Source organism: Peromyscus maniculatus, chromosome 6, assembly GCF_049852395.1.
Source record: "Peromyscus maniculatus bairdii isolate BWxNUB_F1_BW_parent chromosome 6, HU_Pman_BW_mat_3.1, whole genome shotgun sequence".
Classification (NCBI taxonomy): domain Eukaryota; kingdom Metazoa; phylum Chordata; class Mammalia; order Rodentia; family Cricetidae; genus Peromyscus; species Peromyscus maniculatus.
In genome coordinates this window covers 125,791,327-125,814,748 of record NC_134857.1, presented here as the reverse complement: position 1 = coordinate 125,814,748, position 23,422 = coordinate 125,791,327, and the positions used below count along the sequence as shown (strand labels likewise).

General features: G+C 43.0%; 1 protein-coding gene across 3 annotated transcripts in view; it reads right to left on the bottom strand.

The window, feature by feature from the left end:
- Window positions 1-4,670: 4,670 nt before the first annotated feature.
- The window catches only part of Syde2 (synapse defective Rho GTPase homolog 2), a 44,112-nt gene continuing 25,360 nt past the window's right edge, over window positions 4,671-23,422 (bottom strand). For 2 of the 3 annotated variants that reach the window (XM_006984737.4, XM_016003306.3), the window contains exons 4-7: window positions 21,211-21,337; window positions 12,661-12,842; window positions 10,974-11,205; window positions 4,671-6,698 (exon numbers count right to left, since the gene is read on the bottom strand). In XM_006984737.4, coding sequence (XP_006984799.2) covers window positions 6,205-6,698; window positions 10,974-11,205; window positions 12,661-12,842; window positions 21,211-21,337 — 1,035 coding nt within the window. In that variant the 3' untranslated portion in view covers window positions 4,671-6,204. Of the gene's footprint in view, window positions 6,699-7,218; window positions 7,269-10,973; window positions 11,206-12,660; window positions 12,843-21,210; window positions 21,338-23,422 lie in introns of all 3 variants that reach the window. The other variant, XM_016003307.3, reaches the window with a different exon arrangement.

Sequence of the window (23,422 nt, the reverse complement as noted above, 5' to 3'; positions counted from 1 at the left end):
TTTCTTTGCCACTCTAGTAAGGAAGCATTCTACTTATAAGTTTACAAAACTACCTCCTTTTAATAAAGCAGAAATTAGAATTTTACATTTCTAGAAAATAAAATCTATACAAACTCAAATGAGTTGAGCCAACATCAAAAGGGGTATATCTTACTACCGTTTGTGTAAAGAAAGATCCATTTAAATAAAATCTTCCTTAGAGACCTGTCTTGTGGTGAGATACACCTTTCCACTCATAAGTCATTTAATCATTCTCACTCTGTAACTACTACTACCACCAAAACTTAGCAACTAACTTCTGTAAGTGACTAATTCCCCATGGCCATTTTCATCCCAAGATTCCCAACAAAGATATGTCATCAAGACAAACAGAAAGATGCATAATGTATCATCAAAGAGCATCTTCTACCTGTGTCTGTGTGTCCATGTGTCATGTGTGTGCTAATGCCCATGGAGGGCAAAAGAAGGCATCAGATCCCCTGGTGCTGGAGTTACAGGCCACTCAGAGCCAGGTGCAAAGCAACAAGTGTTCTTGACCCTGTGCCATCTTTCAGCCCCAAGGAGTGGATTTTCTCAGGTCACATATGCAGCTGATAGCCCTTAGCTTTTGTCGTTCCTCAATAAAAAGACCACCACTCTAAAAGTATCTTTTGCAGTCATTCACTTTTTAATAAATAGCTGATTATCTTCTAAGTTATTGCCCTTCTAGGCATATGGCAATGAACTAGACATACAAGATTCTTGTTGCCATGGGAACACTGTTTACATTCGAAAGGCAGAGACAGATAACAAGATAACTTCAGATCAACACTTTGATGGAAATAAGCCAGTGCCAGTAGGTGTGATACAGCATATAATCTTTTACTTTTTTAACTTATTTATTGTGCATATAATACTATGCATTTATGGAAGTTGGAAGCAGTTTCTCCTTCTGCCACATGATTTCTGGTAGTCACACTCAGGTCCTTAGGCTTAGCAGCAAGTGTCCTTTCCTGCTGAGCCATCTCCAGCCTGCTGTGGTTTGAATGAAAATGCCCCGCCCCCAGTTTGAATACTTGGTCCCCAGTTGGTGGTGCTGTTTGGGAAGGTTTATGGGGTATGGCTTTGATGAAGGAAGTGTGTCACTGGGGCCGGGTTTTGAGCTTTAAAAGCCACACACCGTTCCCGCTTTCTTTTCTGCCTCCTGCAGAGATGGTTCAAGATGGTGAGCTCTCACCTTTCAATTCCAACTACCACGGCTGCCACTTTCTTGTCATAGTGGCTCTTAACCCTCTGGAATTGTAAGCCCAAACACACCCTTCCTTCTATAAGTTGTCTTGGCCATGGTGTCTTATCACAGCAAAAGTAACTAATACGTAGCCTCTTTGAAGTGACATTTCATCAGAGACAGGGAAGCCAAAAAGGAACTACCTAAGTAACAAGTGAACACAAAGCTTCCCAAGCCGAAGGGCAAGTGGAGAAACCCTGGAGCAAGTGACATCCCAGGGTGGCAGAGTACAAGGAACGAAGGTACCCAGGAAGTGATGTACCCTACCTTTCCAGATCACTTTAGTCCCCACAGGTAACAGGCTGTGGACACCAAGAGGGTACAGTGGCAGCAGATATGGAGTGACAGAAAGACATGAGACTGTCAGCAGTGACAGAGCAAGTGACAGGTTGGGATCTATCACACTTGAATCTTCGATGGGTGGATGCAGGGGTAGGTGGACAAGACTAACGTGGGAGCAACCGGGTGAGACAAAGAATAGTGAAGGGTTGGGGACATTCGTCAGTTTGGCCTGCTTAGCATTCAGATTCTTCCCTTGTAGACAGAAAGTTCACTACCATACACTTTGGGCCACAGTGGTTCTAAACCTGTGAGTCGCGGCCCCTTTGGGACTTTCCAGGGTTTGCCTATCAGATTTCCTGAATACCAGATATTTACATTACGGTTCAGCAGTAGCAAAATTACAGTCATGAAGTAGCAATGAAATAACTGTGGTTGGGGGAGGGGGTCACCACAGCGTGAGGGATGAATTAAAGGGCTGCGGCATTAGGAAGGTTGAGAACCACTGCTCTAGGGGAAGGATACAGAGAATTCCTAAGCCCTGGGGACGGGAACCAAACTGGCGCCTTTGTCAGGAAATCCACTTCAGAAAAGCTGCAGGGCAGTGCTGAGCACCGCACAGCATGGGGACGGACCTGCTTCCTCTTTTCAAGCTTGATTCCTGTGCCTGCCGTTGTTTCTAATATACGTTTTGTTTTTTTTTTTTTTTAAATTGAAGCATAACTTATAAAAATCACAGGTAAGTGTGCAACTCAAGATACAATCACCTTTGAAACCAACAAGGCCAAGATATAAGAGTGTGTCAACACTGCAGGAGAACCTGGCCTCTGACTCACGGCTTTAAAAGTTCCTTTTCTGCCTGAGTTAGCCAGTTAATTTTTGGCTAGGTCAGAGTGTAACCAAGAACCCCCACTTGCAGCAATCCACCGCTCATCAACCAGGAACCAAATGGATTTTTGCAAACTGGTCAGGAAATGGGGGTCAAAGGTCATTTCTCCTGTATTCGGGTGAATCGGAATCCAATTAGGATTTATGGGCATTTCTGAAACAGGGTTTAACTAAATAGTCCTGGCTGGCCTAAACTTGCAGTGATCTCCAGCCTTTGGGGAAACTTAGTCTGAAGGGCGATTCAATTTTATCATTTCAAAGTACTTGAAAATTACGTTTTTTTTTTTGTTTTTTTTTTTTTTTTTTTGGATTTTCGAGACAGGGTTTCTCTGTGTAGCTTTGCGCCTTTCCTGGAACTCACTTGGTAGCCCAGGCTGGCCTCGAACTCACAGAGATCCGCCTGCCTCTGCCTCCCGAGTGCTGGGATTAAAGGCGTGCGCCACCACCGCCCGGCTGAAAATTACGTTTTTAAATTATAAAATTACATGCCGGGCAGTGGTGGTGCACACCTTCAATCCCAGCACTCAGGAAGTAGAGGCAGGTGGATCTCTGTGAGTTTGAGGACAGCCTGGGCTACAGAGTTCCAGGACAGCCAGGGCTGTTATACAGAGAAACTCTGCCTCAAAAAACCTAAACAAACAAATATAAAATTACTCTGTGATCAGGAAATGAATTCCAAACCCATTTTCTTTAGGGTCCCTAACATAAAACTACACATTCTGCCATTTTCCGTGGATGGCTAGTACATGAGATGTAGCATCCTTAGAGATGCGCAATGAAGCCTTTTGCTTCCGGAGTCTGGTGGTGACTGAGCATCAGCACCAGATACAGGGAGCGTATCTCCCTTGTTAACAGAACGTCATGAAGCATTTCGATAATGGCTGCTACTAATACCATCTAATCTAAGGACCACTTTAAAAGGAAATCAGTTTGGGTTTTTGGTTTTTAGACAAGGTCTATATAACCTGGCAGTCCTGGAACTTGCTATGTAGTCCACACTGGCCACAAACTCACAGAGATCCACCTGTTTCTGCCCTCCTGAGTGCTGGGATTAAAGGTGTGTGCCATCATGCCTGGCCATTTTTTTTTTTTTTAAATGGCAACTCCCTTCTATTGCTTGAGCTATACTCCCAAAGCCTACAGGCAGGTTCTTTTGGCTCCTACTTCAAAATTTATCCATAATTCTCTTTGTAAGGTAAGAGTCTTGCACACACGCACGCACGCACGCACGCACGCACGCACGCTACCTGTATTGCTGCTTCTCTTCTGAACGACCATGTTTCCATCTTAGCTTACTATACAACTGGAAAGACTATTACCTAATGTGAAATGCCTTCAATGTTCTAACCTAGTTTCAACAGGAGACTGCAGCCCAATCAAAATGAAGAATGGGGAAGAAATGAAGGTCCATGAGACCTGGAGAGATTCCAAGTTTATCTCTGATGTACCCTGCTCATGCTGCAGCAGATGCAGGACCCCCAGGATCTCAAGCAAGCACTCAGAGACTGTCATGATTGTATAGATCCAGAGGCTGATGTATGCGGGTCTTGCTCGGGGCAGTGACGGCTCACTGGGTAAGGTGCTTACTCCCAAGCACGATGCCTGGTTTGATCCCTAAGACTTCCACACACATGCCATGTGAAGTGTCAGTCTCTCCCACCCAGACAGACACACACACACACACACACACACACACACACACACACACACGATGCCTGGTTTGATCCCTAAGACTTCCACACACATGCCATGTGAGGTGTCAGTCTCTCCCACCCAGACATACACACACACACAGTGTAATTTTTTTTAATGCTTATGTAAAAGCACCTAAATTTGGCAATTCTGGAAGCAGCCATGGCAATGAAAAAGGCCTGTAGCTCTGACACTGATTTAAACAAAAAATGTTTAACATAATCAAGGCGACAGGGACAGATCAAGAACTATTCTCATTAAAAATAAAATAAGAATAGGCCTTGAAGTATTTCAGACTCCAGAAAATTCCAATTTTGGACATATCAATGCTATATATACAATGCTATATATATTTATGGATAACTCACGTAAGAATATGAAAATGAAGCCGGGTAGTAGTGGCGCATGCCTTTGGTCCCAGCACTGGGCAGGCAGAGGCAGGAGTTCGAGGCCAGCCTGGGTCGACAGAGTTCCAGGGCAGCCAGGGCTACACAGAGAAATTAGAATATGAAAGTGATCCTTAAAATCAATTATAATAGCATGACACTGTTAAAATATTTTAATAAAAGTTACAGTTCTGGAGCCACTTACTTGATTTATTTAGTGTACATGACACAAAAGGAGGAAAACAGAGATATTTTCCCTACAAAACATTTAAAACTACTTTGTTTACTCATGATATTACCCATTGCATAGTCTCTGGTATTTGTTACACAAAGTTTTAAAAAAATGAAAGTCTCATATAAAAATAGTTATTTTTCTTTATACTAGTGGCTTTCAAATTAAATATCTGGATGTTATGTGTATGACACAGAAGAGGTTGTTACATTAAATACTTTCAGATTTAGGAAAACATTAAGAAACCTGTCACACTTTAAACTTGGTAACTCAACTTTCATTCACACTCTTAAAATTACACATTTTGTAAAGTATAAAAGCTCTTTTTAAACACTTTGCAATTTATTTAAAGGCTTTCTAAATTTACATTTTTCAAATGCCAGTATGATTTCTGTAACAACTATCCCATAGATGTACTTAGCCAAAATAAGTTAATTAAAAAAAAAATTGTAACAAGTAGTATCCTGGCAAGAGGACTTCTTTAGAAGCAAGGGCAGTTACGAAGTCAACATCTTAATCGTACCACTACCAATAAATACTTGAAGCATGACAGAAGACAAAAATGCACAGGACAGGGGACGTTTCTGTCAGTCAGGAGTGCAGCTGCTTGATCCCTAAGTAGCTGAAGGCTTCGGCCTCGAGTGTGACTTTTCCCAGGGATACTGCGTCTATGGAGCAAAGTGGAAAGGCTAACATTTCTGCTTAAACATTTCTAGTGTGCTTTTACTCAAGTGGTTTTTATGTAACCTGTCTTTTAACTTAATCTTTCCCTGAAGAACACATTTTTAAGCTAGTAAATTTGGCCTCGTGACATAGGGTTTTTAAAGTACATGGAATTCTACAGTCAACCCCTTCCCTCATTGTGAACCTATCTATACAATGCACTTATAAATATATACATATTCTCAGAGTCATAAAAATATTTAATTTTCATAAGCTTAAATAATTACTGAATGTTAATACAAAATACATTACTATCTGTATAATTTTACATTTATAAAAAGTTTTCTTATAGCAGCATTCGTATTGCAAATGAAATGTGACCAAATGACATTGCACAAGGACTCTGACTGCAAATCAGCCTGGCGAGCGGCAGGGTCCTCTGCAGGGACATCTGTCCCCACAACAGAAGAGCAGTTCTCACAATGCACCCAAGACTTGAGGGGAAATAACATCCCTGATCCTTAGAAACACCTCCAAGTTTCCTCCATGCAACCAGCAAGGTTTATTAAAGTGTCCCCCAAAGTCCCAGTTACCTTTATGCCCCCTAACAGTTCTTAACTAAAATAATCCTATTAATGAAAAGTGTTTATAATTGAATCACATGAACTTATTAGGAATTAACTTAAGGTTTAAACATTTAAAAAAAAAAGGTCATGAGAGGAATAAGAAAGGAAATGGAGAGGCTTGACCTGAAACTTGATGACGTCATCACAAATTAGCCACCCCCGCCCCCAATCTCAAACACTCATATTCAGCTTGTTCTTGCTGAGCTCCCGTTCCAGATTGCCAATCAAAGTATCGATACTTTCTTGCAGATCTCTGAGGTTAGCTTTCTGATTCACCGCGGACTCAATCGTCTCCATTGTCAAGTACGTCTGAAATGTGCATGCTGCAGACATGGGGATTTGCTGCCCAATCATGACTTCTGCTCCATCCACTTTGCTATAATCTCTATTTTCTCCATCTTCTAAGGGAACATCATCATAATCCAAATCTTTGAAATTGTCTTTCACATTTGAAAAATAGTTTTCCCCACAGCTGCTCCAGTCTCCTGCATAGCGATTGCGGAGTGGACTATCTAACCTGGCCGGCCTTGGCCTCAGCACCCCCGAGGAATCCGTACTGTTCAGATTCAATACACACGGTCGCTCTTTCTTTCGCCTCAGATAATTCAGAGATGACTGCTCCAGGCACAGGCTGTCTGTGGGTTCTTTGACAGTTAAACGTTGCACTAGAAATGAATACATGTATTTTAGTAACAGTCACTGGCCTGAGAAAGACAGCACACAATGAAGCCATTTAATTATCAACTACGAACATGCACTTGAGACATGCGTTCTATCGAAAGAAAGCATCCTATGGTAACTTTTCTACCACCAGATATAATTAAGATTAGGCAAACAAGCTAGTAGAACGTCCAGTGGTACTACTTCATGCTAAATAAAAACATTCCCCAATAAAACTCCCAACGCTGATTAACTTTCTGTGCGAGTTAATTGTTATCTAGCTGTAATTCTAAGCCAGTAGCTTCTCTTACATTAAAGACTACAGCAAAAAGCAGGCAAGACAGGGTGCATGGAACAAGACGCTCCTTTTCTACAAACATCTAGCCCAGGCAAGGCGTCTACAGTGATCCTTCTGGCTCTGACCTTAGCGGGCTTTTTTGCAGTTAGCAGTGTGTCATCATTTACCAAGCAGGCCAAATCTCACTTTGATAAAATGCATGAATACTAGACTTGGCCATTGGTTACCTGAGTGATTATACAGCATTAGCTACTAATAGTCTTCAGGGTTTTTTTGCCTGGAAATAGCACAGATATTTTATTTTCCAATTTTGGTTAGAGATTTAACAACCTCAAATAACGTTCTTTATATTTAGACTGTTTTCATCTGAGATAAGCTGCATTCTGCCATCTTGTATTGTACTGATCATGCAGGAGATGACAGACACACGTGACTTCATACAAAACAAGACTTACGTTGCTTACTTAGGACAAAATATTTGTCTAAGGTTCTTCTGCATATAAAATAGACTGTGTAAAATGCTAGGACATAGTTATTAAAGATTATCCACATTATCTATCTCTTTCTGCTTGTTTATTCTGTTCTGCCTCTCCTTTATAGCTCCCTCACTGAGATAAGGGGCATAAACCAGTGATAACATCGATTTTGCAACATAGAATGAAGCTTGGTTTCCAAAAGGAAACAACTTAAAAATGATACACATATCTTAGTCTTCCACTTAAAATAATATTCCCAACATTTTGCAGAGATATTTTACATATTTCAACTTTTATTTTAGCAACTGTACATGGTATGTTTTTAACATTTCTACTGATTTAATTTTTAACGATTTACTTTGCGTATGAGTGTTGTTCCTGCATGCATGTGGATGTGCAGATATGCGCCTGGTACCAGTGGAGGAGAGAAGAGGGCATCTGGTCTGATCTCACTGCTTCCTCGCTTTCTTCCTGTACCACCTGTGCTATTCCTGTTCTCACTCTCTGCCAAGCAGTCAACAGCACACTGGAAATCTAGAGGAAATCCACGTCTCTTCTGCTCAGCCAGGACTCTGCTGAAAACACTTTTACAGTTTCTTTGGCGAATACTCAAGAAACCATTATTTTACATTAGACTACAAATTCCATTTCTGAAACATCGCTATGGCTGTCTTCTTAAACTACTGATATTGGGATGTTTTCCTATAAATTGATAAGGAAAATGGCTAAACTTAACCCTGAAAGAGGAGGTCTGGCTTTCACCATGCTGACTCTGACTGCCTGTTTTCAAAGGAAAGTGAAGAGGCCGCCAATTAAGGGTGTTGAAAATGTAACAAATACTTCAAAGTGTAATAAATACTAAGAAACTTAATTTTTCCTTATATCTTATACCAGTAGATTTTAGTTCACTATATTACTTTCATTTAGAAAACAGCATCTTTATTTAATAGAACTATATTAGGTGACGGTTAGTGCTGGGAACTAAGAACATGGGGTAGGTAAACATCATCTATGATCTTACAAATTTTACAACCTAGGAAGAAGTAGGAACCCTGCCCCAGATGTATTCATCATGAAGAATGAGGAAGAACAACATACATCTACATCCCCACTCTGAAGGTAAAGATGGACACACAACAGCATCCAGGGTTCTTCTCAATCGAAAACCCATTGTTTTTTAAATGCTCCAAACACAAGACATATAAAAACGACTGCCCTTTAAAAGTGTAAATGTTTCTACCGTTCCAGGACCCCTTGCTCACCCAACTGCAAAGCCGCTGGCAGAGAGAGATGAGCAGGGTGTGCTGGACAATGAGGGCAGGGTAGTGTTGTTCCCTTCAGGGGCAAATACAACAGGACTTTATGAACAGAAATCTCAAAGCAAACTACCTTCTTACCCCAAATAAGGGAGGGAAGATCAACAGTAACACAAAAAGCAAGATGTGTAGGAAACAGAAACAGAAGAGGCTGAAGGCAACCCTGCATGGCCCTGAGCGGAGGAAATTCCCCGAAGAATAGTTAGGTTGTGCGCCCTTCCACTGACTGCACGGGACAGCTCTGGCATTCTCTGTCACGCCTCCGTTTTCACAGGCCCAGTAACTGCACCTTATCTACATGATGTCCACCGTTCCTAAAATCCGTAACAGGCAATTTAAAGGGGAAAACTATTGTTTCCCCTCATTCTCTGCCGGGTTCTGTCTTTTGTCTAGGGTACTTTCAGGGGAAATAACAGGTTATAGAAAAAGGTTATGATTACAACCCGCAACGAAAGTCTTTGGAATAAGCTGCTGAACATGAGACAGTTGTTTAAGTTATCACTGAAAGACAGTCCAGGGCTGGAGAGATGGGTCAGGGTCAGGGGCACTGGCTGCTCCCATCACTGAAAGACAGTCCAGGGCTGGAGAGATGGGTTAGGAGCACTGGCTGCTCCTATCACTGAAAGACAGTCCAGGGCTGGAGAGATGGGTCAGGGTCAGGGGCACTGGCTGCTCCCATCACTGAAAGACAGTCCACGGCTGGAGAGATGGGTTAGGAGCACTGGCTGCTCCTATCACTGAAAGACAGTCCAGGGCTGGAGAGATGGGTTAGGGTCAGGAGCACTGGCTGCTCCTATCACTGAAACAGTCCAGGGCTGGAGAGATGGGTCAGGGTCAGGAGCACTGGCTGCTCCTGCTGTGCACACAGATTCAACTCCCAGCACCCACAGGACTGCTAACCGCTGTAACTCCAGTTCCAGGGGATCTGACCCTTCTTCTGGCCTCCACAGAAATGCACACGCAAGCAAAACGCACAGACAAAATAAAATAAATTAATTCTAGATAAAATGTAGTCAGTAGTAAATCTACTTAAATTTACATATACAGATATGTGTGTGTGGCACAGAGAAGTGGGGGGCAGGGCTGAGAAGACGGCTCTGTGAGTAAAAGAGGTTATTGCACAAGGGTGGAAGACCTGAGCTCCATCCGCAGGACCCACAAGCAGAAGGAGAGAAGCTGTCCTCTGACCTCAATGTACGTACATATCTACACACACACACACACACACAAAATAAATCAATGAAATGTAAAAACCAAATTTTAACTTATTACTTACGTATGTTTTTTCTGCGTGTATGTAATATGCACTATATGAATAACTGATGCCCACAGAGGTGAGAAGAGGCATCGGATGTCCTGGTGCTGGAGTCAGAGATGGCTGTGAGCTGGCATGTGGGTGCTGGGAACTGAACCTGTCCTTCGGGTCCTCCGGAAGAATAACTAGTGCTCTACCCACTGATTATCTCTTCAGCACCATGCAAACCAAAGTTTTAAGATCAAAATAGCAAAGACAATTGCCAGCAGGAGCTGAAGTAATTTAAAAATTACCATCTGTATAGTAATTCTGTCCAAAAGAATGGGCACGGGCTGGAGAGATGGCTTGGGGTTGAGAGCACTTGCTGCTTCCAGAGGACCCACATCTGGTGCCTCACAACTGCCTGCTTAACTCCTGCTACAAGGGACCCTTCTTCTGGCCTTCTCAGACTCCCACATACATGAGCACATCACATAAATAGAAATAAAATAAATCTTAAGACCACAAAAAGAAAGAACAGACTTAAAAAGAAAAATGCATTTTGCTTCATAACAAATTAAATAAAAGGTGAGAAAATACATTAATAATTGAGTATTAGGTGCTAAAAACTGTGCTGTACCTTAAGTATACCCTTGTACTTAATTTTCACACAAAGTCTATAAACTCAGCTTGCCAAGGTCAGAGCACTGTATGTGGTCCAACCAGCATTCCAACCCAGGTCTAACTACACCCAAAATGTGTACAATGGCTCAAATGTCTGCCACATTATGAGCGCACGCAAAATGTAAACAGCAAACGCTGCAGAGCAGGTGTCAATTCTTCAGTATCGAGAACGCAAAAGTCTGGATTTTCCCCCCAATTACATCCAGGCACTTTAATCATCAGCTAACCCGCTATCCCATGGCTGCTAAAGAAATGTCCAGAGACTCATTTACCTGGCCAGAGCTGGAGCAGGTAATGAAGAACTTCGATGTGTTTTTTAAAATCCAAAGCACTTGCGAGCTCTTCAGAATCGGTGAAGACTCTGTTGTTGTGGGTCGAAGTCTCTTGCCTCTGGTTAAGCAACACTGGTCCAAAGCACACAGCCAAATTCTGGCAAGTCATCTTATTCACTTCATGGTGCGAAGCTACTAATTTCAGATGATCCAACAACATCTTTAGGGTTGCCTAAGTATGTCCAAACATAATTTAATCCACTGAATGGCTAGATGTCCACATAAAATATTAGTAATATATTCTCAATTCCAACTGGCCCCCTTAGGAACTCTCTCCTTCACCCTCTAAAGTGACAACAGCAGCTGCTGCTCGTTTAAACACAGATGACCCTGGGGTTACATGAGGGACTGCCACACGAGGAAGCCTGACGTTGGGAACGGGGCCAGGACCGTGGGGATCTCCTAGGAAAGGATGGTGGTTAAAGGCCACATGCTTCTCTTGTTTCCTCATCATGCTTTTTAACTAATATTTTAAACAGATAAAATTACAAAAAGGGAAAAAATAATAGAATTAATATATATTAAATTATTAAAATAATTTTAATATATATATAAATATATATATATATATAAAATATATATATATATTTCCTAAACTAGGCATGGTGGTGCATGCTCTTTATTCCCAGCACTTGGGAGGCAGAGGCAGGTAGATCTCTAAGCTCAAGGCCAGCCTGGTCTACAGAGCAAGTTCTAGGACAGCCAGGGCTACACAGAGAAACTCTGTCTCAAAAAAAAGTATATATGTATATACATGTATTTTCTGAAAAAATACTGTTTTAAGTCTTTAATATAGGAAGTTGGCTCAAAAAAAATTATTTAAGTTTTATGCACCTATGGAAAAGAGTGATTTTTTAAAGTAGTATATCTTATCAACATTTTAAGAAATGAGTTGTAATTCCTTTATAAGTTATATTAATGAATGTGAATTTAGAACTGCTATTTAGGGGCTGGAGAGATGGCTTGGCGGTTAAGAGCGCTTGCTGCTTTTGCAGAGGACCAGAGTTCCGTTCCTAGCACTTACATCAAGCAGCTCACAATAGCCTGCAACTCCAGCTCCAGGGGCACCTTCTTCTGGCCGCTGTAGACACCAAGCATGCATGTGGTGCACATATACATACATGGAGGCCCTTGTACAGACACATAAATCTTTTTTATATATCATGTTCCTTAGTTCTCATTTGCTAGAAATTTCCTTCACTTTCATTCTTTGTTTTTTGTTTCTGTAGCTCAGGCTTTCCTGGAACTCACTTGTTCTCCAGGCTGTCCTCACAGAGATCCAACTGCCTCGGCCACTCAAGTGCTGGGATTCAAGGTGTGCGCTACCACTGCCTGGCTAATAAAATAAATCTTCTTTTCTTTTTTTTTAAATGATGGGAACAAAAATATACCTAACTTCTGGATAAAATAAATCTTTAAAGCAGGACTTAGAAGGCACATTCATGCCTGGGCTAAAGTCATACACAGAAAACATAAAACTGATTTCTAGATCTATTTAAGAAGTTTAGGCAGGGCCTAAACCCAAGTGCCACAAATGTCAGAGACCTAAAGACCATGTGTAGTGACGAGCGTGAACAGTGACCTCGTGTGCTAGCTTTCAGGGAAAATGTCTACCAAGTACACTTACCTTCTCAACGTCCGGCAAGCAATTCAGTAGGCCAACGGCGAACTGGGAGTCACTGGACTCATTCTCACAACCATTTGACGACATTTTCAAGGGACTTTTCACCATGGCATCTAACACGGCCTCATACAGCTGCTTTGTTATCAGTGGAGAAGGAAGCTCTCTTAGGTAGTCCTTGAGAACACCTGTAAAAGTAGACCAGAGACAGCAGTGACGGTCTCCAAAGTGAAGTATGCGCAGCGAATGCTTTAAAAATGCGAACAGTATGGCAGTCAACTTTGTCAAGATCTGAAAACAAGACAAGCAACAACATAAAAAGTGTTGTCACCACACACTGATTTTCATTTTCGTAAGTTTCCTTAGTAATAAACTTTGGAACATGCTAAAACACAGACGTAATTCCCATAGCTTTGTTCAGTCGTGATGAAAGATGTCCTTGATGAGTAAGCCCTACTGACTCTGCTCCCACGAGAAGATCCTGCGTGTGCAAAGAAGAAAGTAACACATTTTGAACTTCTAAACCTTTAATGGATATTGAAAGGGTACCAAATGTCCAAAGCCTTTGTAAATCAGCAAGGGACATCAACATATCTCCTCTCTAAAGCTGTTGCACATGTATCTTAAACAGATAGATCGCTAGTCTCTAATGCTACACTGTCATACAAAAGGAAAAAGATCCTTCCTAATGCCAAGCAAGTTAAAACAAGAGTCACGGACAGAAGCCATCGGACTTGTCATTTGTAATTCAGCAGCAAGTGGACATGCTTCTTTGCCAGGCGAGGGCTTTACCATCCAAGTGAGTCTTAGTGACATCGCTTGAAATAGGGGGCACAAGAAGAAACTACCGTTCAGCAGGTAGGAAGAGTGTCTATGGGACATGGACGTTTGCTCCACACAAAACTTAGGAGGCTTAGGAAGACATGGCCAGAGCTGGACCTGAGGATGCGCCACTTAAAGGTGACTGTGACTCAGGAGGTGTAAGGATCTGAAGTGCAAGCTCATCTTTTGTCACACAGCAAATTCCAGGACAGCCTGATAACCAAGTCCCCATCTCCTACCCTGGCCTGACCCCCAAAAGTGTGTGCGCGTACACAGGCATGCACGTGTGTGTGTGTGTGTGTGTGTGTGTGTGTGTGTGTGTGTGTGTGTGTGTGTACACATGTGTGTGTATTCGTGTGACTGAGAGTACTGGGAAGCAAAACAACAGTGTCAAGAATGAACTAGGAAGTAACTCAAAGGGAATAGCTCTCTCAAACACAGCTAAGGAAGAGTAACAAAGATCCCATGTGGTTAGAAAAGGAGGTTTCAGGGATGAGTAGGGAGGCATATATGTTGCCAAGGAAGACGAGGAAAAGCTGCTTAAGACAGACCCTGAGGTATCACATGACACACAACAGTAACTAGGTTAGGTAAGACTGGCCATGAATGCCATGGGGAGCAGTCCATTCCAGCACCACTGCATCATGATCTCCGGCCTGGGCCCATGCCCCTGTATTTATAAACAAATTCCTCTGGGGAGTCTACTGCAAAGGGTTTCTGTAGCGAGGTCTAGGAGACAATAACCTAGAGGCAATTAGAGATAAGGGCCAAAAAAAGAAGAGTCGTGAGAAAAGGAAATCAGCTGCCTTGGCAAGCAGTTACAGGGAGTCAAGGACGGAGCCAGACAGCTGGTTAGATGAACGGGCAAGACAGTAGAGAGGTCTCCAAGGCCCAGGAGAGGGACTGTCATCATCAGGGGAGTCCCCAGGGAAGAAAGCAGAGACTCCTGAGAAAACAGGAAGGGACGGAACCAGTTCACGCTGTCAGGAATTCGTTTGTGTCGACACCCCGGGAAGTGGGAAGGATGAAGAGAAGCACTAACAGTGGTCAAGGCAGAAGGCAGTGCTCCCACCCAGGGCCTCCATCTCTGTGACGTGAGGAGAGGAGGACACCCGCACACTGGAGAAGGGGTGGGGGCACCGAGGAGACGGGGTGGGGGGGGGGAACCAGTGGGGGGGAAGAAGGAAAGAGAAAAAAAAAGGAATCCAACACATGAGCACCAGAAAGAATTAAATGCTTGTGGGAAACAAAACAGGTACAAAATTTTACTCAGAAAACTAACAATTTCTCTTGAAAAAAATTATAGATCTTTAAATATATATATATAACTATAGTCCGTGTTTACACACCTGAGGATAACACCCCCCTAAATCGATTACAGAATCAATGCAGATCCTAACAAAATCCAAGCTAGGAACAAGGAGCATAACTCAGTGCAGAGTGTTTGCCTAGCATGTACAAGCCTTGGATTTTATCACCATTATCATCAAATAAATAAAACAAAACCCAGCTGGCTTTGTCATAGAAACTTATAAACTGATCCTAAAAATTATATATAAGAAATTCAAATAAATATCCTGGAAAGGAAACTGTGGGTACTAAAACCTGCCAGTTTCAAATCTTGCTGAGTTTCCGTCATCAGTGTGACAGGAAGGCATCAGGATGCACAGCCCAGCAGAGCAGTAAGGAGAGAGCATCATGGGGGCTGGAGAGGAGGCTCAGTGGTCACAAAGCGCTTGCTGCTCTCCCAGCACCCACGTGGTAGCTCACAGCAGCTCTACCTCCCTCCTCTGGCCTCAGCAGGACCCACACATGCACACAGTACACGTGCGCACACACACACACACACACACAGAGTGCACATACACACACACACACACACACACACACACACACGCACGCACGCACACAGTGCACATACACACAAACACACACACACACACACACACACATACACACGCACACATGCAAGCCAAACACTGACACACAAGACAAACAGGAAAAGAAGAAAACGGTCAAATGCAACAGGAAAAAGACTAACAGAAGCTAGAACAAGCCGATGTCCACTTGCTAAAGACTAAAACACTCCTTACAAAACACACAAAACTCAAAAGTGAGTGACAGATCTAAACGAGAAGTAAAAATCATGAAACTCAGAAGAAAATGATGAAAATTTTCATGATCTTGGGGTAACAAAGCTTCAAATACAACAGCCAAAATTTTAAGTGGAAAAAAAAAGTTGGAATCATCAAAACTTAGACATTTTTGGTTTCAAAGGACACCGTCAAAAGAATGAAAAGACAATCCACACAATGGAGAGAAGTACAAAATACTAGTATATAATTTATTAGATCAGGGATCTGAACCAGAACATACAACAAAAACTTCAGTTTTATAACATAGGCAAACGTAAAAGGAGCAAAAGTTCTGAGTCAAGAGTTCTCTGGGGTAAACAGTCAAAAGGGCCAATAAATCAATGACACATCAGTATTTGGAAATAACTAGAATAAAAACGTCCAAAAGAACCATCATAGAGGACAGTAAACTGCTAAGAGAAGTTAAACACAACACTGACAGAGAATGGATGGTTTAAGGTAGATCATGTGATTTAACCTTAAGATATCAATTCTTCTCAAATTGATATTGTAATCATAATCAAAAGCCCAATAAGCTTTCCCATCCCCACCCCTCCCCCCTCATCCTGTCCTCTCCCCCCATCTCCTCATCCTGCCCCCACCCCCCTCCCCCACCCCCTCATCCTGCTCCCACCCCACTCTTCCACCCCCTCATCCTGCCCCCACCCCCTCATCCTGCCCACACCCCACTCCTCTACCCCTTCATCCTGCCCCCACCCCCTCATCCTGCCCACACCCCACTCCTCTACCCCTTCATCCTGCCCCCACCCCCTCATCCTGCCCACACCCCCACAGCAGAGGCCGTGCTAAGGATAGGAATTGAACCTAAGTTTTCATGGGCTGGACACAGCCTGAGCCCTCAGGAGGCCATCGTTTATCCACGAAGTGATTCCTGTACATTATATAGAACACAAAGCACCTATGCCAGCAAAAACAGAAAACAGTGAAGTTGGGAACTAGAGTTCCTCCATCAGTTCCCAACACGGTGACAAAGTATCTGAGACAAGTCACTTTCTGCCATTGTGTCTGTTCTCTTGTTCCATGGAGTCTCTCTACATGGCCCTGGCTGGCCTGGAACTCACTATGTAGACCAGACTGGCCTTGAACTCACAGAGATCCACCTGCACGCCTGACCGGAGACAAGCACTGTTTCAAAGAAGAATTTACTTTGGCTCAGGACTTGAGAGGCTTCAGTTCATGGCTGGCTCCGCTGCTAGGCCTGAGGTAAAGCAGGAACACAATAGAGGGACATGGAGGAGGAGAGGGGCTACCCTCAGCTGTCGGGACACTGAGAGCATGAGACAGACTAGGGACAAGGAGCAACCTTGCAGGTCACACACCGAAGACACAGTTCCTTCAACCAGGCCACGCTTTCCATTTTCCCACCATCTCCCAGGAATGGTATCAAATTGTAAGTCCACCGTTGACTGAGCCAGAGCCCTCATGACTCAATCACAGCCCCCAAGGTCCATCTCTGAACACTTTGTCTCAAGGGACACTTCCAATCCAAACCATAACAGTACCTGAAAATTCAAGTCTCACTGCGTAACTTAAACAATTCAGACAGTGTGGCTTAGGCATCACTAGACAGACACAGGCTGATTACAACTCAGGCATGAATGTTCACAGCAGCTTTACCTGTAACAACAACCCCAAACTGGAAACAAGGTAAATGTTGGTCAAGAGATGAAGGGATGCACCAATGGCATCATGCACTATATCCAAAGAGTGCAACACTGTCTGGCATAGACACTTGGAATAACACGGGAATTTCAAAATAATTTTGCTAGTAAACAAAGCCATGCACTTCTGTTTGATAATAATAATAAAAAAAAAAGTCCCTCCTGCGTGGTTCTATTCTAACTTCTAGAAAATGAAATCAATTTACACCAACAGAAAGATCTACGGCTGCCTGATGATGGGGGCAATGGGTGATGGTGCCACAGGAGAGACACGAAGGACAGAAGGTGACACTCGCGATACTCACCATGGCTACGGCTTCATGGTGCACACACATGTGAAGACACCCAGTTGTATACTTTACACTCATTTTATTTTATGCCTCAATAAAGCTGTTACATAAGACTAACCACTGGCGTTTCAGGGTGGGAGCTTTGCCAGATGGGAGAAACCAACAGGGGCCATGAGAGGACACTCAGGACACGTGATGGCAGTAACTGAAATAATGAACCACAGAAAGGAACACTCTAACAGTGGGGACCCAGGAGAAAGCACAAGCACATGTAAACGAAAGGAGACTGACTTAGTGGAAAAGCGACTGGAAAATGCGTGAGCAAGCCTGAAGGTCGGCAAAGAAGAGAGCTGGAATGGAATCAGTTCAAAACGCTGGGGCAAATGGATTCTGGATGAGAAGAACCAGGTCAGATCTTAGGAGTGAGTCACTGAGTTCGAGCTGACGTCAAGGTCACCGGCACAAGGACAGGCACACGCCGAATCCCATCAAGCACTCGGGAGGCTGAGGCTGAACTATACATTTGAAGCCGGTCTGAGCTATTTAGTGAGACACCGTCTCAATAAACGAGCCACTTGGGATAACAAAGAGCGAAGAAGCTAGTGTTCTGAACTTGTTGTTTGCATGTTATAAAGTCATTTAAAATGATGGAAAACATAACCAAAGATTTAACTAGACAGACTTCACACGTTCAATTCTGTACCTGTTCTAAAACAAAACGCTTTGTCTGGAGCATTCCATTCTGTTCCAGACAAAACAACTACTAAAAACATTAACTCTGAACACACAGCAGCATTCACCTCATTCATCTCTTGTGTTTAGACTCACTTAGCTATTATTTTCCAAAATTTCAGCAGAAATGTGAGTTCATGTAGAGTAAACACATGAGGCAGCTTCATCACTGGCCAACTCCCAAGCCCACAGCACTCTCTCTTTGGAGGCACAGCGGCCCTGTGTGTAATTTATCCCAATTCCAGTGCTATTTCTCAGACAAATCATTTCATTGTTTTTTGTACTTTTAATCAAGAAAGAAAATAGCTCCAAATTCTTTTGAAAAATAGCCTAGCTGAAATGGAACAGTGCAAATAACAGAGGCCATAACCATGTCGTTTGTGGCTTTAGACTCTCCTATTTAGAAAAGAATGCTACAAACCAGACCTTCACTAACCTATGTTCATGTCTACAAACATTGCAAGTACCCAAACCAAGGATCCCTTCTTAAACAGCCCACGCAAATCACACCTTTCATCTCTAAACACTCAGCATCACTCCGATTTCTAAGCTAAGGCTTCACTGAGACAAAAATTTACTTTTGTTTATACTTCCCTGGAAAGAGCTATCTATAAAATTTTCCTTTCATGAATTCTTAAAGTGAATCCTTTGCTAATTTTACAAATTATATATTATCTCATTTTTTTAAAAAGTCATAAGCCTCTCTTGACCAAAACCTTCGTTTCTGGTTTGTTAAAAATTCACACGATCCAGGTATGGTGGTACATAGGAGGGGAAAGGCGGGCCGATCCCTGTGAGTTTGAGGCCAGCATGGTCTGCATAGGAAGCTCCAGGCCAGGCAGAACTGCACACTGAGACCCTGTCTCAAAAAATAAACTGAGGGGCTGGAGATGATGGCTCAGAGGTTAGGAGCACTAGCTGCTCTTCTAGAGGACCCGGATTCCATCCCCAGCACTCATGGCCGCTCAAGACTCCTGTAACTCCAGCTCCGGGGATCCAACACCCTTACACAGACATGCAGGCCAAACATCAATGCACATAGGTAACAAATATATCACTTTTTTAAAGTTCAAACGAAATACGTGAAATATTCATAAGAAAGGAAAAATATGTTCGTTTGCTTCTTAGTAGTGAACTGCTTGAGAGCAAAGTGACATCATTCAAGATGAGGGGAAACACTCCACAGAAATAAAGCCACTCAGCACCCTGAGCCAGAGCCTCAGCTATTCCTAAAGCTGCGACCCTAAAAGTAAACTTCAATTACAATATCAATACGAAGTAAGTGAATTTCCTTAAATTCTTACCTAAAATTAAATGTGTATAAAATAAGAAAACAAATTAGGAGAGGTAAACATCCCTACATCAAGAAAGAGACAATATTAAGACAACAGAGCACACAAAACTACCAAGACACACTGAAGACAGAGGGACCCACGGACGAAAGGGTTTGAGGTCAGGTTTGCTGCTCAATAATCTTGGGTCGGAGAGGATCAAGTAAAGGGGGCAGAGGACAAGTCTGGTCAGGAGCTGTGAACTAGGAAAAGCAGATGAAGGGAACGGATGGGCCTCCCAGCCCTCTGCTTCTGCACTGGCCCCCAAACTTCAGTAATGAAGAAGTAAACCACGGGGAACTGTGGGTGACAAGTCAGAGCCAGATCAGCGGTCTGGTTGGGAGCAACCTCAGACTCCACACCTTTCCCGCTCTCCTCTGGACGCCTCCACACCACAGCGCTGCCTCTCACCGTCCGTAACCTCTGCTGGCTCTGCCGGCTCTGCCTTCCCAAACTTTCTGTCTCCTCCGAACTTTCCAAGGTTCTTCCTTCTTTGCCTGCCAGCAAAGTTTAGAGACTGCTCACGTCCCGTCTTTTCAAACTCTGATGGACAATCCCAGGGCGGAATTTTCTGTGCCAGTTACTCGCAAGCTCCCATTTTCCAATGCCTCACAACTGCTGGTACTGTTTCCAAGGCTATACACTGGGCTGTAGTCACGACTGGGACACAGAAGTCTTCCCATGCTGGGCATGGTGGCCCTGACCCATAACTCCAATACATGGAAGGCTGAGGCAGGAGGATTGCAAAGTTGAGGCCAGCTTGAGTTACCTAATGAGACCTTGTCTCCGGGAGGGGAAAGGAACGCCTCAATTCCCACTGTGGCTTTCCCTCAGCAGCAGATGAGAACTTTCAACTCCACCCGATCTCTCCATTCACATCTCCCACTTCAAAAAACTCAATGCATCATCTTTCGTAACATTTCTGGAGCTAAAACATTATCGCTGTTCCAACGGTACATGACCAACCAGGTTTCAGAATCATTTCTCTTTCTTGGCTTTGGATGCCTGTTGCCCCCCACCCCCACCAACCCCCCTACCCACCCCCACCCACCCCCGCCACCTCGTCTCATTACTGTGATGTTGGGAGATTGTCATGGTTCCCTGACCTTCCTCTCTTCAATCCCCCACATACAGTTGCCAGATTAACTTCCCTCAAAACAGTCTTCAATGACTCCACTTCCCTACCCCAAATCCTTAATGGATTCCTTCTGCCTATTAAATAATCTCAATTCTCTAATCAGATAAGTCATTTTCTTCCCACCAATCACCTAAGTGCCAGTCAAACTGAACTTCCTGAGGCATTTTAGTTCTCTCCATGAAGACACGGGTCTGCTGTAGTGAATTTAATCCGGGTCTCACTTCCCCCATCACGGGCTGTTTAAGAATGGAGCCGTAGCTTCATACCTCCCCTCAGAAAGTAACACTCAGTAGTCCATGGAGGAAGAAAAGAAAGACCTCGGAACAAAACCAAGTCAGACGCAGGCAGGCGAGAAGAGCGGATTTCCACTTCTTTCCCGCAGGTACAGTCTCTCCAGAAGGAACACAAAACAGAGTCTATGTTTACCTGTTATCACATTGATATCTGGGTACTGGCTTTCACACAGACCAACAGCTTTGCTATCCTTCTCAAAAGCCTCCCGAAGCTCTTTCTTGACAGCTGCCGAACCACACAATCGGTACAGGCCTACAACCTAGAAACAAAACGCCATGTTACAGAGACGATAATGAAGGTGATGGCATAAATCACAGAAAGCTGGCGATCGAAAACACCCAAACGTCATTGTAACACCTCCAATGCAGCTTCTGAGATCTCACACTAATTGATCATACAGTGATGGAAAGAAAAATAAAGCCTATTTTAGGTAAAACAGGTTTAAAAAAAAAAGGTAAAATAGAGTCTATTTTAAAATTCATATGAAAGTTACATAGTGCCCACTCCAAGACCTACAAAAATGTACTTATTAGGTAAACATTGCCAGTCCTTTTAATTATTAAGTCTTCAGAATTCAATATACATCCAGGGAGAGAAAGCCAACCTGGTCTCAAAAAAAAAAAAAAAATCCCTGATTAATCTACTAGATTCTTTTGAAAGATTAAATCTCAAGAAATTTAAGGAGATAGGGATGGGGAGGAGTCCAGGTAATAGAATGCCCTGGGTACAATCCCCAGCACCTCATAAAACCTCGGAGGTGGGGGGGGGGGGAGTTGGAGAAGGAATGAATTAAGGAAATAAGGGGAGTCGCCTATACTTTCAAATCCAAAGGTTATTTTCAGAAGCAGTCACCCTGAGTGGACGGAACAGTTACAGAAAACAATTTCACAATAACGAGACATAAACAATCCTTGAAGGCTTGAATTAGGAATCTGCATAGAGTATTTTAAGGGATCTAGAAGACAAAGAAGACAGATGAGATGACCAGGCTTCCTGATGACTACTCTCTTCTGAATCATTAAACAGCTAAAAGACAACAGCAGAGAGGTGGGCGTGGTGATCCAGGAAAGCATCACCAACAACACGGGCAGATGGGATCCAACTCAGACCACCAGCTGTACCATCTGAAGCATGGCCAAAACCTGAATCTACTTCAAGAAAATATTCATGTGAAGTGCGCCTGCCTGCAAAAGGATCGACAACACACAAAGAAAACCAAGGAATGTGCTAGAAAGACACTTCTCATTTTCAAAGTCGTAACTGAAGTCCTGAGCCACTGATACTGAGAACAGCACGTTAGGGCTAGCATACCATCTCAAGAAACATGGTGAAGACACAGGTAGCTGAACACACATGGTGCACAGACATACATGCAGGCAAAACACCATGCATATAAAATAAAAATAATTAAAAGGAAAATCCAGGCATCAGGCAGACATAAAATCTAGAGAAGCCACCTCTCTGTCATAGTCCTGACTAGCAAATAGAACCCATTTTTCTGGGAGAAACCCACAGTTAAAGAAAGTGATATTTCAAGCTAAGCTATGTTTTTAAAATGTATAGGACAAAGAAAATAAAGCCCAAATGATAAATAGGGTCAAGGGAAATGCTTCCATAGTAAAAGAAACCAACTTTCTTATAGTTCTTTTGATAAAGGCCCATTTAAGTATCATAAAATCCTATAAGAACAATTTATTCCTACAAACTTGAATATGAAATAAACCTAAGACAGACTAAAGTACTATTTAAGACAGTAGACAATAAGTTGATCAAACGTTTTATCCCCAAAAGCTCAAATTACAAACACAGATTTTTAAAGGATAAAGAAGTAAAGATCTGACGTGTACATCAAAGGAAGGACATTTAGGATACAGCCCTCAGTTCAGAGGCTGACTGAGTCACGAACACGCTTCAGCCACAGTGGACGGGCCATGACTGTGATCTCTGGAGTGACCTTTCCCATCGGAAGCAGCAGAGGCAGCAGTGTGCAGAGCAGCCACAAAAAGCATGTCCATGCCACCTCCTCTCTTCACACGAATCGCAACAACAGTTAGTAACAGAGGGCAAATGGAACTTGAGCTGTGGTCATGTGCAGCAGGCTGCACAGGACAGGCTTAACAACCTCTTAGCCTCTCAAAACAAAACCTTCTTAAAAATATGCAACTTTCTGAAATGATTCTTAGTTATTATTTGATTATGTGTATAGGCATATGCCTACATATATGTCTGTGCACTATGCAAATACCTGGTGCCCAGGGAGGCCGGAAGATGGTGTTAGGTCTCCAGGAAATGGAGTTACAGACAGTTGTGAGCCACCATGTGGTTGCTGGGCATCCAGGTCCTC